At 41.8% G+C, this 22,335-nt stretch overlaps 1 protein-coding gene across 1 annotated transcript in view; it reads left to right on the forward strand.

Annotated features, from left to right (window-relative positions):
* The window catches only part of LOC140723794 (uncharacterized), an 88,888-nt gene that overhangs the window by 8,346 nt on the left and 58,207 nt on the right, over positions 1 to 22,335 (forward strand). The window contains 1 exon segment of the mRNA XM_073038327.1: positions 12,783 to 12,884. Within this exon segment, the coding sequence (XP_072894428.1) occupies positions 12,783 to 12,884 (102 nt within the window).

Consider the following 22,335-nt stretch of genomic DNA (forward strand, 5'->3'; position numbering starts at 1 on the left):
ATAGATAAATAGATAGATAGATAGATAGATAGATAGATAGATAGATAGATAGATAGATAGATAGATAGATAGATAGATAGATAGATACTTTATTCATCCCCATGGGGAAATTCAACCTTTTTTCCAATGTCCCATACACTTGTTGTAGCAAAACTAATTACATACAATACTTAACTCAGTAAAAATATGATATGCATCTAAATCACTATCTCAAAAAGCATTAATAATAGCTTTAAAAAAGTTCTTAAGTCCTGGCGGTTGAATTGTAAAGCCTAATGGCATTGGGGAGTATTGACCTCTTCATCCTGTCTGAGGAGCATTGCATCGATAGTAACCTGTCGCTGAAACTGCTTCTCTGTCTCTGGATGGTGCTATGTAGAGGATGTTCAGGGTTTTCCATAATTGACCGTAGCCTACTCAGCGCCCTTCGCTCAGCTACCGATGTTAAACTCTCCATTACTTTGCCCACGACAGAGCCCGCCTTCCTTACCAGCTTATTAAGACGTGAGGCGTCCCTCTTCTTAATGCTTCCTCCCCAACACGCCACCACAAAGAAGAGGGCGCTCTCCACAACTGACCTATAGAACATCTTCAGCATCTCACTACAGACATTGAATGACATTAAATGTATTAACAGTTCTAAAAGGAATATCATTATATATACTAACAGGGACATTTAATGGAAACAATTCACTTTTTTCAAGTTGTTTATATCCAGAAAATTTAGCGAAATATTTAAGTGTTTCCAAAAGATTAGGAATTGATTCCTCAAAATTTGAAATAAAAACCAAAAGATCATCTGCATAAAGAGAAATCTTATGTATGGTTCCATTCATAGAGATACCAAGAATATTTTTAGCTTCACGTAGTGTTATAGCTAAAGGTTCCAATACAAGATTAAATAATAAAGGGCTTAAAGGACATCCCTGTCCAGTGCCACGAGAAAGTGAGAAAAAAAAGAGCTGCAGTTATTAGTAATGACAAGCTCAAGGGCGGCTTCCTGTCTGTGTTTATAAGCAAAATGAATGATAAAATGGACTCGGCCTCACAATGTAACTCGACGTGACCCTGCACCATATGTCTATCTGCACTGCACTTTCTCTGTAGCCATAATGCTTTGTTACAGTGATTGCTCTGTCGTATATCAGCTCAATGTACTGTTGTAATGTATCTATCTGTGTGGATGGTACGTCAGACAAGATTTTCACTGTAGCTCAGTACATGATGAGAATAAACAAATTCCCCACTTTAATTGTGTGGAAATATTAGACAGACTGAGCTTCTGCTCTGGAACCTCAGAAGGAAACTTAACTGTTGTCATTTCTGTGGAATACAAATATATGGAAAATGCTTCAATCTCACATTACGATCTGCGGTAACTGGGATCAGGTGACCGGTGGTGGGTCTCACATATCAATATCAGAATCAGGTTTAATAGCACCGGCATATGTCATGAAGTTCGTTGTCCCTGCGGCAGCAGTAGAACCTAATTCATAACAATAGATTTTAACAATTGTGATTTAAAATAAGAATATACATATTAAATAGTTAAATTATATAAATAGTACAAAATGAAAAAAAAGTTGTAATAAACTATTTTAATTGTGTGGAACTATTTGACTGACCGGGTTGTTGCTTTGGAAATTTTGGAGTGAAGCTTAACTGAACTGTAGACATTTATGAAAAGCGCAGAGAAATAGAAAAGGCTAAATTCTCACATAAATGGGTCAGACACCCAGAAACATTGGCTGCACTTCAGCAGGTAAAAACAGTGGAATGAAACATGCTGAAAATATTGCAGAAAAAAACATATTGTGCACCACAACGAGAAAACGTGACAGATCCGGATCTCACTGCCTTGTCTGAACGGGGAAAGATGAAGCTACACGTACACGTAGAGCAGTGACCCGCAGATGCTGCAGATCTGCGGAAAAACGTGAACAGGAAACGGGATCAGGTGACGGTGGAGGGTCTCCCACCCCAGACGGAGAACCAGCTACCAACCACTCTGTGGAAAGAAGCAAACTTGCCGCTCACATCTCCTCTCACCTTAAATGTATTAGACATTTCAACCCCCAGGAAAAATATATCGTCTGTCCATTCTATCTATTCCTCTTGTAATCTTATAAACGTCCATCAAGTCTCACCCCAGCCTGCGCCGCTCTGGAGAAAACAACACAAGTTTGTCCAGCCTCTCGTTATAGCTCATGCCCTCTAATCCAGGCAGGGTCCTGGTAAACCTCTTCTGCGCCCTGTCCAAAGCCCCGACATCCTTCCGAGAATGGGGGCGACCAGAACTGTATGAAACCCTCCAAATGTGGTCTAACTAGTTTTATTAAACTGTGTTACGAACTGTAGCGTTTTAGAAACGAAACAGCAGAAATATAGTTCACAGTGGAGTCTGACTTTGATGTTAAAACTACTCTCTTCATTAGTATCTACTTATGATGTAGTAACTTAATGAAATAAAGGAAAGTTAACAGTGTTATGTGTATATATGTGTAAATATAATTCCCAGACTATCGAGCCTGAGGGAACAAAACTTAGAGTCTTGAGATGGTGAAGTAGGAAAGTTCAGTAATCCACGGAATAAATGATGGGAGAGAGATATTTGTAATCCAGGGTGAAACGTAGAGAAAAGGCCGTTACTTCAAAATAACCTCCGACGACGTTCTTATCCGTTGAATCCGTCCACAGACGAGTTATCAGCGAAAGTGACCTGTCAAAGGAATACCGTTTTCCAGGGGTTACCACACAACATACCCAGGCAAGGGTTAACACAAGATATTCCAAAATCCACTCCTATGGATTATACGAAGTGACAGCCACACACATTCGTTGTGGTTCAGTCTACCGATGATCAACCCACTCTTGTGGGCATAGGAGAGTTCCAAGCCTCAGCTGCGACTAACTGAAGCTATCAGCTTTTCCAGTCTCTCTCTCTCTCTTTAGACTGGCCGACTGCCTGTCTGCAGATCGCTCTCTCTCTCTTATGGTTCAGTCCACAGTCAGCGCTGTCAGCCTGTGACTGACGTCATAGTCCCGCCTCCTCACGCCGGCGCTCTTAAAGAAACAGTCACAGTACGACCGCAGGCTCGTAACAGCCGCAACACAACTTCCCGACTTTTGAACTCAATGCTTCAACTAATAAAGACAACCATGTCATTTGTCTTCTTAACCACCTGATCAATCTGTGCAGTCTCTTTCAGGAAGCGATGAACCTGGAGTCTAAGATCCCTCTGATTATCGACACTGTTCAGGGTTTTGCATTTAACAGTGTACTGTCTCATACATTCCACCTACCGAGCTGCCGAGATGATCATCACTAATCAAATCTCACTGAGATTTCTCAGGTCCTGTTGAATTTATTGTCAAGTACACAATTATCGGAAGGTACAGGTACAGAGAAACACTGACTTGTGGCAGCATCACAGGCAAGTACATTCAGATAACACACGGAACACAAATTATACGATTCTCTGTCAGTAACAATCTGTAAATATGTTTTATGTCATTAACAATATATAAAATACATTGTGTCATGATCAATATTAAAATGTGCATTTTGTGTCAATAACAGTCTTGGAAATGTTGAATTTGCTCCCTGTCTCCATTCCTCCTGTAATCCACAACCAGCTCCATTGGTTTTATCACAATGAGGGAGAGGTTGTTTTCTTGACACCACTGTGTCGGGGTGATGACTTCTTCTCTGTCGGCTGACTCGTTATTATTTGAGATTAGGCCAATCAATGTTGTGTCGTCAGCAAATTTAATTAACAGATTGGAGCTGTGGGTGGCGACACAAGTCCTGGGTGCACAGGGAGTAAAGGAGGGGGCCAAGGAGACAACCCTGTGGGGTATGTGTGCTGAGGATCAGAGAGACAGAGGCGAGGGAGCCCACTCTTACCACCTGCAGGCTATCTGACAGGAAGTCCAGGATCCAGCTACACAAGGCAGGTTGAAGGCCGAGGTCTCTGAGCTTCTTGTCGATACTTCACGCCTTCGTATGGCTACTGCTCTGCCCATGACTGCAAGGAACTGCAGAGAACATCAGAGAAACAAGCCTCCCCTCCATGGACTCTTCCTACACTTCCCCTGCCTCGGAAAAGCAGGCCATGTACTCAAAGAACCTCATAACCTGGACATTCTCGCTGCAAACCCGCTCCCCCATCGGGGAAGAGATACAAAAGCCTTAAAGCGCGTAACACCAGGCTCAAGGAGGGATTCCTGTCTGTGTTTATAAGACAAATGAATGATAAAATGTACTCGGCCTCGCAATGTAACTCGACATGACTCTGCACCATATGTCTCGTGATTGTTTTGCCAGTTTCATTTTTCATTTTTAGAATCTTTTTTATTGATACATGCTCTTCTACAGCTATAAAATGATTCAAAACGTCAATAGATTAATATGTATACAATTAATAAAGCTGAAAAAAACTGATCGTAAAATATAAAAATGCCAAATATATATATAGAAAAATAAGGGAAAAAAGTACCCCATCTACCTCGGAAATAAACCCAGTAACCAAAAAAAAAGGGGAAAATCCGTTAGCAATGAACCCTCCGGAGCAATACGTTTGACCATCATCTAAATTTTTTAAAAAAGAATCATCAACCGTCATTTCATATTTATAAAAAAATAAAATTGGACGGAAACCATATAGCATAATTCAAATTAAGTGATAATATTTGGCAAGAGAACCCCATCTTCTCTCAAAATCGAATCGAGTATCAAAAGTTCTACTTCTATTTTTTCCAAACTAAGCCATAACATTCCTTGAGAAAACCATTCAATTAATGTAGGGGAAGAAATATCTTTCCATTTTAATAAAATATCCCTTCTTGTCAGTAGTGTAACAAATGGAATTACATGTTGATCTGAAGATGAAATATCCTGAATATGATGTAGAGCTATTCCAAATAGAACAGTCAATCTATTAGGTTGTAAGTTCATTTTCAGAGCTTTAGAAATTGCAGAAAATAAAGATTTTCAAAACGATTTTAATGAAGAATATGACCAGAACATATGTGACAAAGTAGCTACTTCAGTTTCACATTATCACAGCATTTGTCTGTAGTAGGAAATATTTTAGATAGTCTCTCCTTTATAAAATAATAATGGTGAACAGTTTTAAATTGAATTAAACAATGGTTGGCACATACAGAAGAAGAATTTACGTTTTTCAAAACTCGAAGCTAATCTTCTTTAACAAGGGTCATATTAAGTTCTCTCTCCCAATCTTGTTTAATCTTTAGTCTTTAATCTTTTTTTGTAACAAAAATAAATTATAAATTCTGCTAATAGAACCTTTCACTAAGGGATTCAATTTCAAAATGGTATCCAACAAATCAGATTCTTGTAAATATGGAAACTTAGGTAAACATTGTTGTAAAAAATGTTTCACCTGAACATATTGCAAAAAATGTGTACGAGCGAGAGGAAATTTGTTAATTAACTCTTCAAAGGTCATCAATCGACCATTACAAAATAAATCTGTAAAAGAATGGATCCCTTTATTTTTCCATAGGAGAAAAATTGGGTCAGTTCTTGATGGTTTAAATGGAAAGTTTCGATATAAAAACTATACAACGTAAATTGTTTAATTTTTTTTTAAAAATTACGAAACTGAACCCAAATCCGTAGGGATTGTTTAATAACCGGGTAAATATTTAAATTTGGAATTTTAGAGAGCTGTAAACGTAATGGAGCTCCTAAAACTAACGTTAAATAAAATTGTTTAACAGCTTTTAATTCCAATTCAACCCATAATGATTTTTGGTTCTTATCAAGCCAATATAACCAAAAATATAATTGTCTAATATTCACAGCCCAATTATAAAGTCTTAAATTAGGAAGTTCAAGTCCACCATCTTTTTTTAGAATTTTGTAAATGATACTTATTAATTCTTGGTCTCTTATTATTCCAAATAAAGGAAGAAATAAGAGAGTCAATTTGATCGAAATTTGTTTTAGTTAAAAAGATGGGTATATTTTGGAAAATATATAAAAATCTAGGTAAAATCATTTTCACAGCATGAGTACGACCTATTAAAGAAAAAGTAAGTGGATTCCATCTAGAAAATTGTTGTTTCATGGAGTCCATTAAAGGAACTATATTCGCTTTATAAAGATCTTTATATTTTTTAGTAATAATAATACCTAAATATCTAAATATATTAACTATTCTAAAAGGAATATCATTATATATACTAACAAGGACATTTAATGGAAACAATTCACTGTTACTCAAGTTAAGTTTATATCCTGAAAATTTACCGAAATCTTTAAGTGTTTCCAAAGGATTAGGAATTGATTCCTCAAGATTTGAAATAAAAACCAAAAGATCATCTGCTTAAAGAGAAATCTTATGTATGGTTCCATTCATAGAGATACCATGAATATTTTTAGCTTCACTTAGTGTTATAGCTGAGGGCTCCAATACAAGATTAAACAATAAAGTGCTTAATGGACATTCCCTGTCTAGTGCCACGAGAAAGTGAGAAAAAAGAAGAGCTGCAGTTATTAGTAATGACAAGCTCAAGGACGGCTTCCTGTCTGTGGTTATAAGCCAAATGAATGATAAAATGGACTAGGCCTCACAATGTAACTCGACGTGACTCTGCACCATATGTCTATCTGCACTGCACTTTCTCTGCAGCCATAATACTTTGTTACAGTGATTGTTCTGTCGTATATCAGCTCAATGGACTGTTGCAATGTATCGATCTGTTCGGATGGTACGTCAGGCAAGATTTTCATTGGAAGTTCAGTACATGATGATAGTAAACAAATTCCTCATTTTAATTGTGCGGAAATATTAGACAGACTGAGCTTCTGCTCTGGAGCCACAGAAGGAAACTGAATTGTTGTCATTTCTGAAATGAACTGAAATGTTGTCCAGCCTCTCGTTATACCTGGTTCTCTCTAATCCAGGCAGTATCCTGGGAAACCTCTTCTGCGCCCTGTCCAAAGCCCCGGCATCCTTCCGAGAATGGGGGCGACCAGAACTGTATGAAACACTCCAGATGTAGTCTAACTCGTTTTATAAAACTGTGTTACGAACTGAAGCGTTTTAGAAACGGACCAGCAGCAATAGAGTTCACACTGGAGTCTGGTTTTGATGGTAAAAACACTCTGTTTATTAGTATCTACTTATAATATAGTAACTTAACGAAATAAAGTTAACAGTATTAAGTGTATATTTGTGTAAATGTAACTCCCAGACTATCGAGCCTGAGGGATCAAAGTTTAGAGTCTTGAGATGGTAAAGTAGGAAAGTTCAGAAATCCACGGAATAAATGACGGGAGAGAGATATTTGTAATCCAGGGTGAAACGTAGAGAAAAGGCCGTTACTTCAAAATAACCGTCGACGAAGTTCTTATCCGTCGAATCCGTCCACAGACGAGTTCTCAGTGAAAGTGACCTGTCACAGGAATACCGTCTTACATGGTTACCACACAACATACCCAGGCAAGGGTTAATACAAGATATTCCAAATTCCACTCCTATGGATTGTACGAACTGACAGCCACACACGTTCGTTGTGGTTCTGTGTACCGATGATCAACCCACTCTTGTGGGCACAGGAGAGTTCCAAGCCTCAGCTGCGACTAACTGAAGCTATCAGCTTTTCCAGTCTCTCTCTCTTTAGACTGGCCGACTGCCTGTCTGCAGATCGCTCTCTCTCTCTCATGGTTCAGTCCACAGTCAGCGCTGTCAGCCTGTGACTGACGTCATAGCCCCGCCTCCTCACGCCGGCGCTCTTAAAGAAACAGTCACAGTACGACCGCAGGCTCGGAACAGCTGCAACACAACTTCCCGACTTTTGAACTCAGTGCTTCAACTAATAAAGACAACCATGCCATTTGCCTTCTTAACCACCCGATCAATCTGTGCAGTCTCTTTCAGGGAGCGATGAACTTGGAGTCTAAGATCCCTCTGATCATCAACACTGTTCAGGGTTTTGCATTTAACAGTGTACTGTCTCATACATTCGACCTACCGAGCTGCCAAGATGATCATCACTAATCAAATCTCACTGTGATTTCTCAGGTCCTGTTGAATTTATTGCCAAGTGCACAAGTACGGGAAGGTCCAGGTACAGAGAAACACTGACTTGTGGCAGCATCACAGGCAAGTACATTCAGATAACACACGGAACACAAATTATACGATTCTCTGTCAGTAACAATCTGTAAATATGTTTTATGTCATTAACAGTATATAAAATACATCGTGTCATGATCAATATTGTGTCATGATGCCTCGTTATTATTTGGGATCCGGCAGATCAATGTAATGCCGTCAGCAAATCCAATTAGCAGATTGGAACCCGCCACTGCAGCCCCACAGTGCACTATGTACTGATTGCAAAGCTACGAAATTGCATGTGAATAGCCTCCCCTCCAACAACTCCACTCTTTCTGCGTCACCAGCTGACTGGGACATCTCACATCTCGCTGCCTCCGCCAGGACATTAAACTGTGAACAACTGTGGTCAGGGACTGATCTCTGAGGTACTCCAAACGCTACCTCATTCCAGTCTGAAAACGACCCACTCATCCAGACTCACACAACCGGCAGTTTATCGATCTCCAACGAAAAAGCCTAATCACCTACTCCTGAGGGTCAATACCATTGCTGACTCTGAGTTTACCACCGTCAAATGCCGGGAGGGACATAATAATCAGAAAATCTCTAGTCACAGCCGTGTAAATAAAATGTGATCTCAGTCGGTGTGTGGCGCATGCTCAGAATGCGAAGGAGACAGACAAACTGAGCCAAGTCACAGACTGATGAAGGGGAGGAATGATCCATTTTGATACAGAGAGTTTGATGTTGTGCCTGATGCCGGAAGTGTGGGCAGTTAGAAAGTGAAGTCTTGTTCCTCCAACTTGTTCTGAACAGTGAAAGTGTGTCAAGTACATTCAGATAACACACGGAACACAAATTGTACGATTCTCTGTCAGTAACAATCTATAAAATACATTGTGTCATGATCAATATTAAAATGTGCATTTTGTGTCAATACCAGAGTTGGAAATGTTGAATTTGGTCCCTGTCTCCATTCCTCCTGTAATCCACAACCAGCTCCTGTGTTTTTTGTCACAATGAGGGAGAGGTAGTTTTCTTGACACCACTGTGTCGGGGTGATGACTTCTTCACTATATGCTGCCTCGTTATTATTTGGGATCCGGCGGATCAATGTAGTGTGGTCAGCAAATGTAATCAGCAGATTGGAACCCGCCACTGCAGCCCCACAGTGCACTATGTACTGAATGCAAAGCCACGAAATTGCATGTGAATCGCCTCCCCTCCCCCGACTCCACTCTTTCTGCCACACCAGCAGACTGGGACATCTCACATCTCGCTGCCTCCGCCAGGACATTAAACTGTGAACAACTGTGGTCAGTGACTGATCTCTGGGGTACTCCAAACGCTACCTCCTTCCAGTCTGAAAACGACCCACTCATCCAGACACACACTGCCGGCAGTTTATCGATCTCCAACGAAAAAGCCTAATCACCTCCTCCTGAGGGTCAATACCATTGCTGACTCTGAGTTTACCACCGTCAAATGCCGGGAGGGACATAATAATCAGAAAATCTCTAGTCACAGCCGTGTAAATAAAATGTGATCTCAGTGGGTGTGTGGCGCATGCTCAGAATGGGAAGGAGACAGACAAACTGAGCCAAGTCACAGACTGATGAAGGGGAGGAATGATCCATTTTGATACAGAGAGGGAAGCAGAGAGTTTGATATTGTGCCTGATGCCGGAAATGTGGCCAGTTAGAAGATGAAGTCTTGTTCCTCTAAATTGTTTTGAGATGTGACAGTCTTTTAATCAGAAGGCACCATGGAGACTAAAATTATTTCAGTTGAAATGTTGTCCTTCACCCACTGACTTGCTTTGTAAACGTTTAGCAGTGTAGGAAAGTCAAAGAATTTGTGTATGGGAATCTCGAACACAACAGCACGTTAATTCCGCTGTATCTGTCAGTTCACCAGCGCTTTAATACCGCCGATGCTTGAATGTGGAGGCGGAGATGTTGGAGAAGACAGCGCCCCACTCGCTACAAGGAGAGCCCGAACACGTGTCCGTGTCCGTGATCTGATTGGATACATCGCCATGACGCTGTAGCACTGTGACGTCATTCACTGGCTCTCAATTTGGAAGGGATTCAGTCGGCCATCGCAGATACATCAACAGCTTCGCACTGGGAAGCGGCCGTTCACCTGCTCCGTGTGTGTGCAGAGACTCATTCAGTTAACCCACCTTGTGATGCTCCGGTGAGTTCACAATAAATAGAGGCCACATTTCTGTCCGGAGTGAGCAAAGAGTTTTACTCAATCATCCCAGCTGCTGCAACACCAGCAACTTCACATCAGTGAGGAAGTTCAAATCAGCTCCGTGTTAAATGTTTAACCATCACGGTGACTGAAGGCAGCTGCAGGTTCATGAGGGACTGTTACTGTCAGATTCTGCAGTTCTTGCGGCTGCTCATCGCACCCAGGACTGAACCCTGGTCACTGAGCATTGGAGGAGTCCGTTCTGCTGATGTTAGCCTTAAACTAGACTGTTTAATATTGTGGATCTGTGAAGGATAAATCAGTTCTGTATCAAATCCCGTGTGTCATGTACTTACAGTCTCTACCACACTTACAATGTACACTAGAAAGGGCACTCGGCCCATCTGGTCCCTGCTCATATTTCTGTTCCATATCAGTATATCAAAATCTACCCCTGCCGTTCCCCTCTCACTCTCCCTGAGATGACAGGTTGCAACTAGTCACCACTCCGTGGGATAGGAGATTTCTCTTGAATTTCATAGAACTATAGAAATCTACAACACATTACAGACCCTTTGGCCCACAATGTTGTGCCGACCATGTAACTTACTCTAGAAGCTGCTTAGAATTACCCTACCGCATAGCCATCTATTTTCCTAAGCTCCATGTACCTATCTAAGAGTCTCTTAAAAGACTCTATTGTATCCGCCTCTACCACCGTCGCCGGCAATGCATTCCACACACACACCACTCTTTGTTTAAAAAACTTAGCTCTGATATCTCCTCTGTACCTACTTCCAAGCAGCTTAAACCTATTCCCCCTCGTGTTAGCCGTTTCAGCCCTGGGAAAAAGCCTCTGGCTATCCACACGACCAATGCCTCTCATCATCTTATACATCTGCATGAATTTCCTGCATGATTTTCTCCAGGCTGAATAAGACGATGAGCTCACTGTGGTTGTGACGTTCTTCAGGGCTCTGGACGAAGTTGGTTAAACTCCTTCTTCCCCGCTCTTTTCAAAGTTTTGGGTCATTTTCACCAATTTTAAAGGACTGTGCCTCAGACAGCAGGGTTGTTGCAATTGTTACGGACCAGCAGCAACAGATCACTAATGGAGTCTGGTTTCGATGTTAAAACCACTCTCATTAGTATCTGCTACAAATATAAAAGATTAAATGAAATAAACAGAAGTTTATTTGCTTATATACAGCTCCCGAACTCTCAAGCTTGAGAAACAATGCTTAAAGTCTTAAGATGATAAAGTGGAAAAGTTCAGTAATCCACGGAATAAGTGAGTGAGAGGAGAGATGTGTAAATCCACACGAACGTCTAGAGAGAAGGCAATTACGAAGAATTCCACACACATTCCACGCTGGGTAAACGAAATAACAGTCGCCGAAGATCTTATCCCTCGATTCGTTCCGAAATCCACTTAGAAATATCATCAGGTGACAGTGGCAGGAATATCGTCTTCAAGTGGTTACCACAGAACACCCCGATTCCACGTAAGGGCCAACAAAAGTGATACCACAGGATACTGCAACAAATCCACACATATGGATTATACGAAGTGACAGTCACACATCTGTTGTGCACTGCGTGCCGATGATCAACCCAATCTTTTGGGCATAGCAGTGACAAGCTGAAGTCTCTCTCTCTCTCTCTCTTCTCTCTCTCTCTCTCTCTCTCTCTCTCTCTCTCTCTCTCTCTCTCTCACTCTCACTCTCACTCTCCCTCTCCCTCTCCCTCTCCCTCTCCCTCCCCCCCCCACTGTCTCTGCTGCAGCGCGTGTGTGACGTCACAGCCCCGCCTCACTCAGGCACTTAAAGCGACACTCACACTAAACGAATCTGCGATCTCGCAACACAATGCACCTCTAAAGTCTGACAGCAGACTAGCGAGTGAAACTTCGATGGTGCAGAATCAGAAACCAAAGTGTTGCCAGCCTGAGTCAGGTCTTTGGGGCTCCAGAGAGAGAATGGTCTAGGAGGAAGAGGAAGAGGAAACAGGCCAGCAGGATATGGCTACAAAAGGAAGATCAGAAAAATTTGGAAACTGGTTGACCCAAAAAAAAAGATGGTTAGTTTCTGCAAAATACTGGTGGTAACCAAAAGATCAGGCAACAATTGTGGAGAGGAATAAATAAACAACTTTTAGACCGAGCCTCTTCAGCATACCTAGACTGTGTACTCCGCTGCTTAGTTGCTGCCTGAACTGCAGAGTTACTCCAGCATTTTGTGTGTGAGCGTCTCTGTATGTCCAGCAACTGCAGAATCTCCTGTTTTATATCTGCATTTTACTTTGGCATTAGATACACGTTGATATTGAGTACATTGTTTACGTGAGCCGCTTTCTGCGTTAAAAGAGCTGCAGATTTTTTCGATACACCCGAAAAAAAATGAGATATGGACATTGAACCGGTGCTTCAAGAAATGTTTAATGGCACCGTTATTACCCATAAGGCCCTGCGGTAATAATTTTTATCAGGCACTGAAGAACTGATGAACTGCGCAGGCGTCAGGCTGATGATGTCCCCGAGTATCACACAGGCGTGCAGAACACAGAAGGCTTTGAAAATTTCGGTTGCAGGTAAGAGCGATTCTCTGTGTTTTTATCTTAAACTCCGACTTCGGGACGATTCCTGTGAATTTCTGACACCGTGGCCAGCAATCCCGGGACAGTCCTGCCCTCTTCCCCCTCTCTCAGCCCCACGATCCGTACACGGGCCCCGGGGAGCTTCCGGCTGATGAGGGAATGGAAACCGATGGATCTCTCAGACAGAGCTGAGCAGCTATCTAAATGCAAGGATTAGGAACTCGGAGAAAGGGAACAAAACCCATCTGTGGACACTTTCTGGAGGTCCAAGATACGTATGTTCCACGACCGCTGGACTAAGTGTGTAAATGTAGGAGGGGACTATGTTGAAAAATAGATGTGCTAGATTTTCTAAAATTGACTCCTTCAACCTTAGGCCACAAACTTATCTATCACCCCTTTTATATAGGGAAAAGCAGTATAACATTAGATGATCATCACCATAAGATGAAAGTTTAAATCTTAGCCTTTGTTTTAAATTAACACTTAGTCTTTCCTGTGATTAGAAAATAGGAATCTTGGCTAAATTACCAGACATAAAGTATGGTGAGGTACAGTGCTAGCATTGTAGATTAGCAAGGATTCTACTTTGGGTTGGACTTCCAGAGCACACTTACTGGATATCCACAGGACAGTATTGTTGAAGACTAAGACAGTACTTTCAAATAGAATTGGAAAGGAAATGAGAGCTTTTACCACCTGGTCATTTGCCACCTCTTCTTGTGATTCTGCTCCTAAATGTGAAGACATGGAGAAGTGAGTTTAAAATTATGCCATCGAACTGGTTGTAAGAATGGACCACACCTATTGGTCCTCATTTGCTTTATTCAGAGCCTTGTCAATAGCATGAATAACTGAATAAACATTTCATTAGAATGGGGTGGATTAAACTGAATATATAGGATCTTTAAATTATACCCCTGCCCACTTATTATTTTCGCTGGAAAAGAGATGTTGAAATTCTAAGTAATCCTGACTAAAGTGTAATATGGTTTTAAAAAAAGCTCAAGGTCAAATAAGTGTGAGACATTTGTAGAGCATTTTATAGGAAGGGATATTAAAGACATTCATCATTCATGCTGATTTTTCCTCCCAGCACTGCCGAAAATACACAAACCACCCCACCTCCCTTCAGATCTACTCCGTGCTGTGCCTGATGAACCAGCCAAGATTAGCAGTTCACCATCTGTGGGAAAAATTGAGTCCAAATACCTAATAAGTTTGAGATGTGTATATTCATCTCCCAATTTATGATGTAGGAGCATTGATATTATGCTGCTTTGTATGTAAAATATACAATCCTCTTTGTTCAAATCTTTATTAGCTAGTGAACTTACAAGTTTGCTTCAGGGAGTTAAGCAATTTAATTTTAAACAATAGCATGAATTGATAAATGTTACCAATTTTAAATAGCAAAAAGTTTATAGTATTTTTTTTCCTGGGAAAAAGACTTTGGGTCCGAAGTTTGAATAGTGTTATGATGTGACTGCATTTTTCGAAAGAAAAGAACAAAAATTGTAGTTATCCAAATGCAGAAAGGTTAATCCTACATTAAATGTGAATTGCGATTAAGAGATCCAAGATAATGTGTATTTAATAAAATAATTTAAATCAAATTATTGCTTTAAATCTACATTATACATTCAAGAATGCATTTTAGGTAGCTCAACACCTCATGCAGGTCAGTCAGGTATCTCCGCTCCCTTTAAACTTGCACGTTTCTGTTTCCCAGATGCCTTTGAAACTTACTTTGACCTTATTTTCTGAGCTCCTTTTAAACTTGCAAGTTATGTGGAACACATCATTCTATAATGTGATGTCTAAAAACAGTGATTTGGAAGTGAGGTATGATGTATTAATATGAGAACATCTAATAATACAGAAAATCTGCTCGTCCGACACCCAAGACCCAATCATGGCAGGTTCACTAAATTTTACTGTGGTTAGTCACAGGTTTGGAGGGCTGTCGCCTGAAAGTAATGATCATTAATCACCATCAATGTTACATAGTTCACACTAAAAATAAAAGCACAAGGGAGAAATCGGCCTCTGCAGCACCTTTTTTTTTAGAGTGCTCAGTGGTTCATTTGAAATCAGGTCCAGAATTTACCTGCACTTCTGATGGGAAATCTGTTGGATGTGTTTCTGACAAACATACACCCAAAAAATGTTATGAGTCAATGCACCGTGGATTGAACGCCAGCACTTTTGAACGGTGTGTTTCAGCCTATTCTGTTTCAATCTTTATGAAACGTGAAAGAATCTGAAAGGTCTAGAACTTGATAGAGGGCTAAAAGATTATGAGAGGCATAGACGGGGTGGATAGTCAGTACCTGTTTCCCAGGGCACCAATAGCAAACACCAGAGGGCATATGTATAAAATTAAGGGAGGGAAGTTTAGAGGAGACATCAGGTGTAAGTTTTTTTTACACAGAGGGTTGTGAGTGCCTGGAATGACTTGCCAGGGGTGGTGGTGGAGGCTAAAACATTAGGGGTATTTAAGAGCCTCTTGGACAGGCACATGGATGAAAGAAAAATGGAGGGTTACGGGGTAGTGTGGGTTTAGTACTATTTTTAAGGATTATATGGGTTAGCACAACATGGAGGGCTGAAGGGCCTGTACTGTGCTGTAGTGTTCTATTCTATGGCTCTAAAATCTTTTACATCACCAGTTGAGAAAATCATCTTTGTTCTACCTCCAATCACAAAGAGGAAATCTGCCAATGCTGGAAATCCAAGCTACACACACAAAGTGCTGGAGGAATTCAGCATTAGTACTCTTTTCCATAGATGCTGCCCGGCCTGCTGAGTTCCTCCAGCATTTTGTGTGTGTTGCTTGTTCTACCTCCTCTTGGTCTGGACTTTTCTACCGGTGAGAACATGTTTTGTCCCATTCTCTCTGGCTACATAATGATATCAAACACCTTTGCCCTTGGCAACAAGTAGCTTTCACATCACAAATGTGCCAGACTCCGGTGAGACAGACTACTGCCCTTCCCTTCGTATTCATTGGCATTGCATTCACCACTGTCAGTCACCTGGGGGAGGGTTCAGGAGGAATATTTAAGTATAGTACTTTTACCTCTGTGTATTGTGGTGATGCAAGAGTTGGTGGGGAATTTTCAAATTGGAAGAAGTGAGTTGATATTTGGAAATCTGAATTTTTAAAGCATCATTTAGCAAGAAAATCACAGTAGGTGGTTTGCAAAAGCTGTGGCAAGTAAATCCGTCATTAACCACTACAGACCTATTACGTAGGTTGTGTGAGAGTGCAGATGAACTCAATCAAACCCAGAGGAGATCAAAATTCTTACTGACAGTGATTTGCTTGCTGTTGAAATGAATACCTCTCTATATAAAATTCAGTTTGCACATGTTGTTCTCACTGGGTAAAAATTGTACAGCACAAGATTTTTGCACACACTGGTCATTACAAATTAGAGGGGACACTGGTGGGAATGCGGGGAGACCTCCAGTGTCCCTGACGCCCTCACGTAGAAGGTGTATATCCAGCTGCACTTTAAGGAGTTGGAGCTGGAAATGGATGAATTCCGCATCATCCGAGAGTTGGAGGGGGTGATAGATATGACATGGTGGGTTACACCCAAGGTGCAGGACACAGGAAACTGGGTGAGAGTCAGGAAGGAGAATGAAGTTAAATAGCCACCGCAGAGTACTCCTGTTGCCATCTCATACAACAACAGGTGGACACTTTACAAACTGTTAGGGGGGATTACCTGGCAGAGGAAAGTCAAAGGGGAGATGGGGGATTTGTTAGTTAGGGGAACAGAACTAGAATGGGACTAATATCTGAGTGGCAAGGCTTGCTAGTGCTTCCCTGTGGGGTGGGTGGTTAAACTAAAGTTGCAGGAAGGATTGGAGCCAGAGTGACAGAACAGATAGTGGACAGAGTGAATTGAATTGAATTGACTTTATTACATACATCCTTCATATACACGAGTTGTAGAAATCTTTATGTTATGTCTCTGTCTAAATGTGCAATGTGTAATTTATAATAGTTTATAATAAATAGTATGTACAACAGGACAGTCAGGATAAATAAAAGTACAATTGTATCAGCATGAATTAATCTATCAGAGGGCCTGGTGGAAGAAGCTGTCCCTGGGCCTGTTGGTCCGGGCTTTCAGGCTGTGGTACCGTTTCCCAGATGGTAGCAGCTGGAACAGTTTGTGGTTGGGGTGACTCTGGTCCCCAATGATCCTTTTTACACAGTGGCCCTTTTTACACACCTGTTTTTGTCAATGTCCTGAATAGTGAGAAGTTCACATCTACATATGCGCTGGGCTGTCCGCACCACTCTCTGCAGAGTCCTGCAACTGAGTGAAGTACAGCACCCATACCAGACAGTGATGCAGCCAGTCAGGATGCTCTCAATTGTGCCCCTGTAGAAAGTTGTTAGTATTTGGGGCCCCATCCCAAACTTCCTGAACCGCCTGCAGTGAAAGTGGTGCTGTTCTGCCTTTTTCACCACACAGCCAGTATGTACAGACCAGGTGAGATCCTCGGTGTTGTGTATGCCCGGGAACTTGAAGCTGTTCACCCTCTCAACCCCAGATCCTGGGTCAGCCTGTCTCCATTTCTCCTGTAGTCTGCAGCCAGCTCCTTTGTTTTAGTGACATTGAGGGCCAGGTTGTTTTCTTGTTACCAAACAGAAGTTGTTCAGACCTCAGGGCATGAAATTATGATATTGTAGCCATTACTTGGACTTGCTTGCACCCAACAGTCTGAGGGATTTCAAGGAACAAATCTGTAGAGAGATTGTGTACTATGCCAAGAAACAAAGGTTGATAAAGTGTTACGAACCCCATAACTGGGTCACTTACCAGCATAGTTAGAGAGGTCCGTTGAAGTCTGATGGTACTATTTTAACAGTATTTATTGGTAAAAGTACACCAACATAATATCAATGCAAACATACAGATACTATACGTCATCAATACTAGATCTAAAAGTGCGGGTATAATAATAATCAATAAGAAATAAGCTCTTTCGTTGTCTAGGGGATAATGTATTGTCTGATGGAAATATCAAAGGTCATTTAGTTCATGCAGGCTGCAGCCTTTGGTTGGAGTCAAGAGAGGGATTTTTGAAACTTGCCAGCTTTTCCTTTTTATGATGTCGATCCTTCCAGAGTTCCGTTGGTGTTGGTTTCTCCTTTTAGCTAAAGCCGTTCTTCCGTGGTAAGGCCCACCAATTCCTTGGCAAATGGAAAAGGACGCACGCGGGCCCCCCACTGGCTGTCACTATTAAACGCTGTCATGGGATTTCTTAGCGTGTCTCCTGGTGAGTCTAAAGGGGTTGTTCCCCAGACCATCTTTTATCCTTACTCACGGGGTCTCAGATATCAATCAGGTTGGGATGATGCAATCCCTCAACCAGCCCACTCTGGTCATCCCCTGAGGGCTTCAATGAATAGTACAGTACTCAATACACAATTCTGTCTCCAAGAGACAATGGCCAATATCCGTGGCTTTGTATCGCCGAGGCCAGGACACATTCCAAATGTCTCTCTCTCATTTCCTGGGTCCCCAGACCCGAATTAATAGCGATCTTGCGATTCTCGAAAAGGAGGGGGTTACTTTGTACCCTTTGGCTCCTCAGAGTTGTGGCACGTTCATAACAAAAGTGAGTGATTTTAACTTTCCATTTATTGACTGGACTCCCGTGCTGTAAAAGGACTAGATGGGGTAGAGTTTGTCAAATCTGCCTTGATCAGTACGTAAAATTCCCGATGTAGAAGTGTGCAGTAAGCTATTGGGAAGTGATCCAGTGCTAGTGACAGAAATTAGTGTATGGGAACACTTTGTATCTACTGATCATGAGATTCCAAGTAAATACAGAAAAACAGGGGCCTGGACCTCTTTCAAGATTCTAAATTGGAGAAAGGCCAATTTTTATGATATTTGCAAGGATTTGACAAGTGTGGATTGGGACAGGCTGTTTTTTAGCAAAGGAGTACTTGGTAAGTGGGAGTTCTTCAGAAGTGAAATTTTAAGGATGTAGAGTCTGTATGTGTCTGACAAAATAAAGTTGAATGGTAACTAGTGCAAGGAATCTTGGTTTTCAACTGTAAAGGGGATTTCATCTTTTTCTTTGTTACTGTGTATGTAATCAAAATGGCTTCATTGTTTTGTTAAAAGTAGGAATGTTTCTTTGTTGCGAGAGAGTGCTGGAAGCTTGTTTGGGTTAAAATTTACTGATAACGAGAATTGTATTCCTTTGTAAACCAATTGGGATTAATTTGTTTTGCTTCTGAGTCTGTAAGCTATTGTTGGCGGGCTTTTGGGGAAATCGGTGCGAGGGGGTGAAAAAGAGAGGACGCGATGCTGTAAACGAGGTGAGGAACGGACCCCAAGTGGGGGGGGGGGTCCGACGCCAGGAGGTACCCCGAGGAGAGGAGATGAAGCTAGATGTGCTTGGTGGACCACTTCGGGTGGTCCTAAGCTGCGAGTCGAGGAGTTCGGAGGGGATCGTATGGTGGCCAGAAGACTTCAGTAATTGAGCTCCAACGGTTGTGCAGGAAGTGGTTTGGACTTTGATAAGTTTGGCGCCTTTTTATTTTTTTTCCTTCATATATATTGTATTGTTATTAATAACTTAGTTTTAGTAACCTTTATAAATTGTACTCATTTAATCGCATATGGTGTACTGTCTGTTTATGGCGAGGCGGGGACATCACACAGCATCCACACATGCTGATTACCCAGTTTGGCGGGGCCGAAGGCTGCTCCCCCTAGAAGAGAACAAGCTGAGCGAGCCTGAGGCGACCCAGGGGGTTGCACAACAGATACTGAGGCCCTGGATATCTCATTCCTCTAAATGCCATGGACTGTTGGGTGCAACCAAAACTCATTAATGACAACCATTTCATAATTCCACTCCCAAACTCATCTGACTTTCCTTTAGTTGTCTTCTGTTGGATTCTAAAAGCTTCCTAACGGTCTTTTGCTCTTTTGTTTGCCCTCTCCTCAGCTTTTATGTTGGTTTTGGATTCTCATTTAACCCACAGTTGTGCCCTGCTGCCTTTCCAATGCTTCCACATCTTTGGGATGTATCGATCACTCAGCTCTTGAATTGCTCCCAGAAACTCCAGCCATTGCTGCTCCGTTGTCACTCCTACCTTTTCCCTTCCAAACAAGTTTGGCCAGCTTCTCTGTCACAGAAACATGGAGAAGTTCAGTGGAGAAACAGGCTATTTGGCCCATTTTGTCAATGCCACAAAAACATTTAAGCTCTCTAATGCAACTACCTGCACCGGGATCATCACCCTCCATACCCCTACCATCCAGGTACCTGTCAAACTTCTCTTAATGGTGAAATCGAGCTCATATTCACCACTAGTGCTGACATCTCATTCTACACTCTCACGACCATTTCAGCAAAGAGCTTTTCCAAATGTTCCCATTAAATTTTCACCTTCCCCACTTACCCATGACCTCTGGTTGTCATCCCACCCAACCTCAGTGGAAAAAGCTGCTTGCATTTACCCTATCTATACCCTCATAATTTTGTTTACTTCTAACAAATCCTCAAAGCAATGTATAATTTCCTTGTTTATGTTTAGAGCCTTTTTTAGGTTTAGAAAATGACAAGGGGTATTGATCGTGTGGATAGCCAGAGGTTTTTTTTCCCAGCGTTGAAATGGCTAACAGGAGGGGGCATAGTTTTAAGGTGCTTGGAAATAGATACCGAGGGGATGTCAGGGGTAAGTTTTTTTACACAGAGAGTGGTGGGTGTGTGTAATGCACTGCTAGCGGTGGTTGTCGAGGCGGATACAACAGGGTTTCTTAACATTCTCTTCGATAGGTACATGGAGCTCAGAAAAATAGAGGGCTATGCACTAGGGAAACTCCAGGCAGTTTCTAGAGTAAGTTACATAGTCGGCACAGCACTGTGGGCCAAAGGGTCTGTAATGTGCTATAGATTTCTATGATTCTATGAAATTCAAGGGAAATTTCCAAACCCACGGAGTGGTGACTAGCAGAGAATAGTGAGAAAGTTACTGGAACGTATGTGCAGGAACCGGAAATATAAGTATTTGGATCGATGTGGACTTATTAAGTATAGACAGCATGGCTTTGTGCATGGTAGGTCATGTCTAACCAGTCTTAGAGAGTCTCTCGAGGAAGTTATCAGGAAAGTGGATGAAGACAAGGCAGTGGATGTTGTCTACATGGACGTTAGCAAGGCACTTGACAAAGTCTCATATGGGAGTTTGGTCAACAAGGTTCAGTCACTCAGCATTCAAGATGAGATAGTAAATTGGATGAGACACTGTCTTTGGGAGAAGCCAGAGTGTGGTAGCAGATGGTTGCCTCTCTGACTGGAACCTGTGACTAGTGGTTGCCACAGGGATCAGTGCTGGATCTGTTGTTGTTTGTCATCTATATCAGTAATCTGGATGATACTGTGGTTAACTGGATCAGCAAATTTGTGGATGACACCAATACTGGTGGTGTAGTGGACAGTGAGGAAGACTATCATGGCTTGCAGTGTGATCTGGACCAGCTGGCAAAATGGTTTGGGAAATGGAAAATGGAATTTAATGCAGACCAGTTTGAGTTGTTGCACTTTGGTATGAGCTACCAAGGGAGGTCTTTCACAGTGACTGGTCGGGCACGGAGGAGTGTTGTAGAAGAAAGGGACCTGGGAATACAAGTCCTTAATTCACTGAAAGTGGTTTCACAGTTAGATAGTGATGGAAAAAAAGATTTTAGCCCATTGGCCTTCATGAACCAAATACTGACAATAGATGGATGTTAAGTTGACTTGTAAAAGACATTGGTGAGGCCTAATTTGGAGTATTCTGTGCAGTTTTGGTCACAAACCTACAGGAAAGATGTAAAAGAGGTTCAGAGATTTTAGAGAAAATTCACAAGGATGTTGCCAAGTTTGGAGGACTTGGGTTATAAGGAAGGATCGAACGGGTCAGGACTTTATTCCTTGGAATTTAGAAGATCGAGGGGAGATTTGTTTGTGATAAGAGAGGCATGGATAGTGTAAATGCAAGCTGGCTTTTTCCACTGAGATGGGGAGGGACTATAACCAGTGGCCAGGGGTTACAGTGAAAGGTGAAATGCTAAGGGGAGCACGAGGGGAAACTTCTTCACACAGACAGTCGTCTGGGTGTGGAATGAGCAGCCAGCACAAGTGGTGCATGCGAGCTCGATTTCAACATTTAAGTGGTTCGGGTAGGTACCTGAATGGTAGGGGTATGGGAGTGGTCAATTTAAATAGTTCAGCACATACTAGTTGGCCCAAAGGGCCTGTTTCTGTGTTGTAATTTTCTATGACTGTGACAAGAACCTAAAATAATACAAAAATTCACTCTAAGTCCTTTTAACAGCTGCGGACCAACAATTCACCTCAACAGGAATTTTTTATATGGCGTTAAAACTGTGGCACTTTAAGTTAATAATACATA

Source organism: Hemitrygon akajei, unplaced genomic scaffold, assembly GCF_048418815.1.
Source record: "Hemitrygon akajei unplaced genomic scaffold, sHemAka1.3 Scf000136, whole genome shotgun sequence".
Classification (NCBI taxonomy): Eukaryota; Metazoa; Chordata; class Chondrichthyes; order Myliobatiformes; family Dasyatidae; genus Hemitrygon; species Hemitrygon akajei.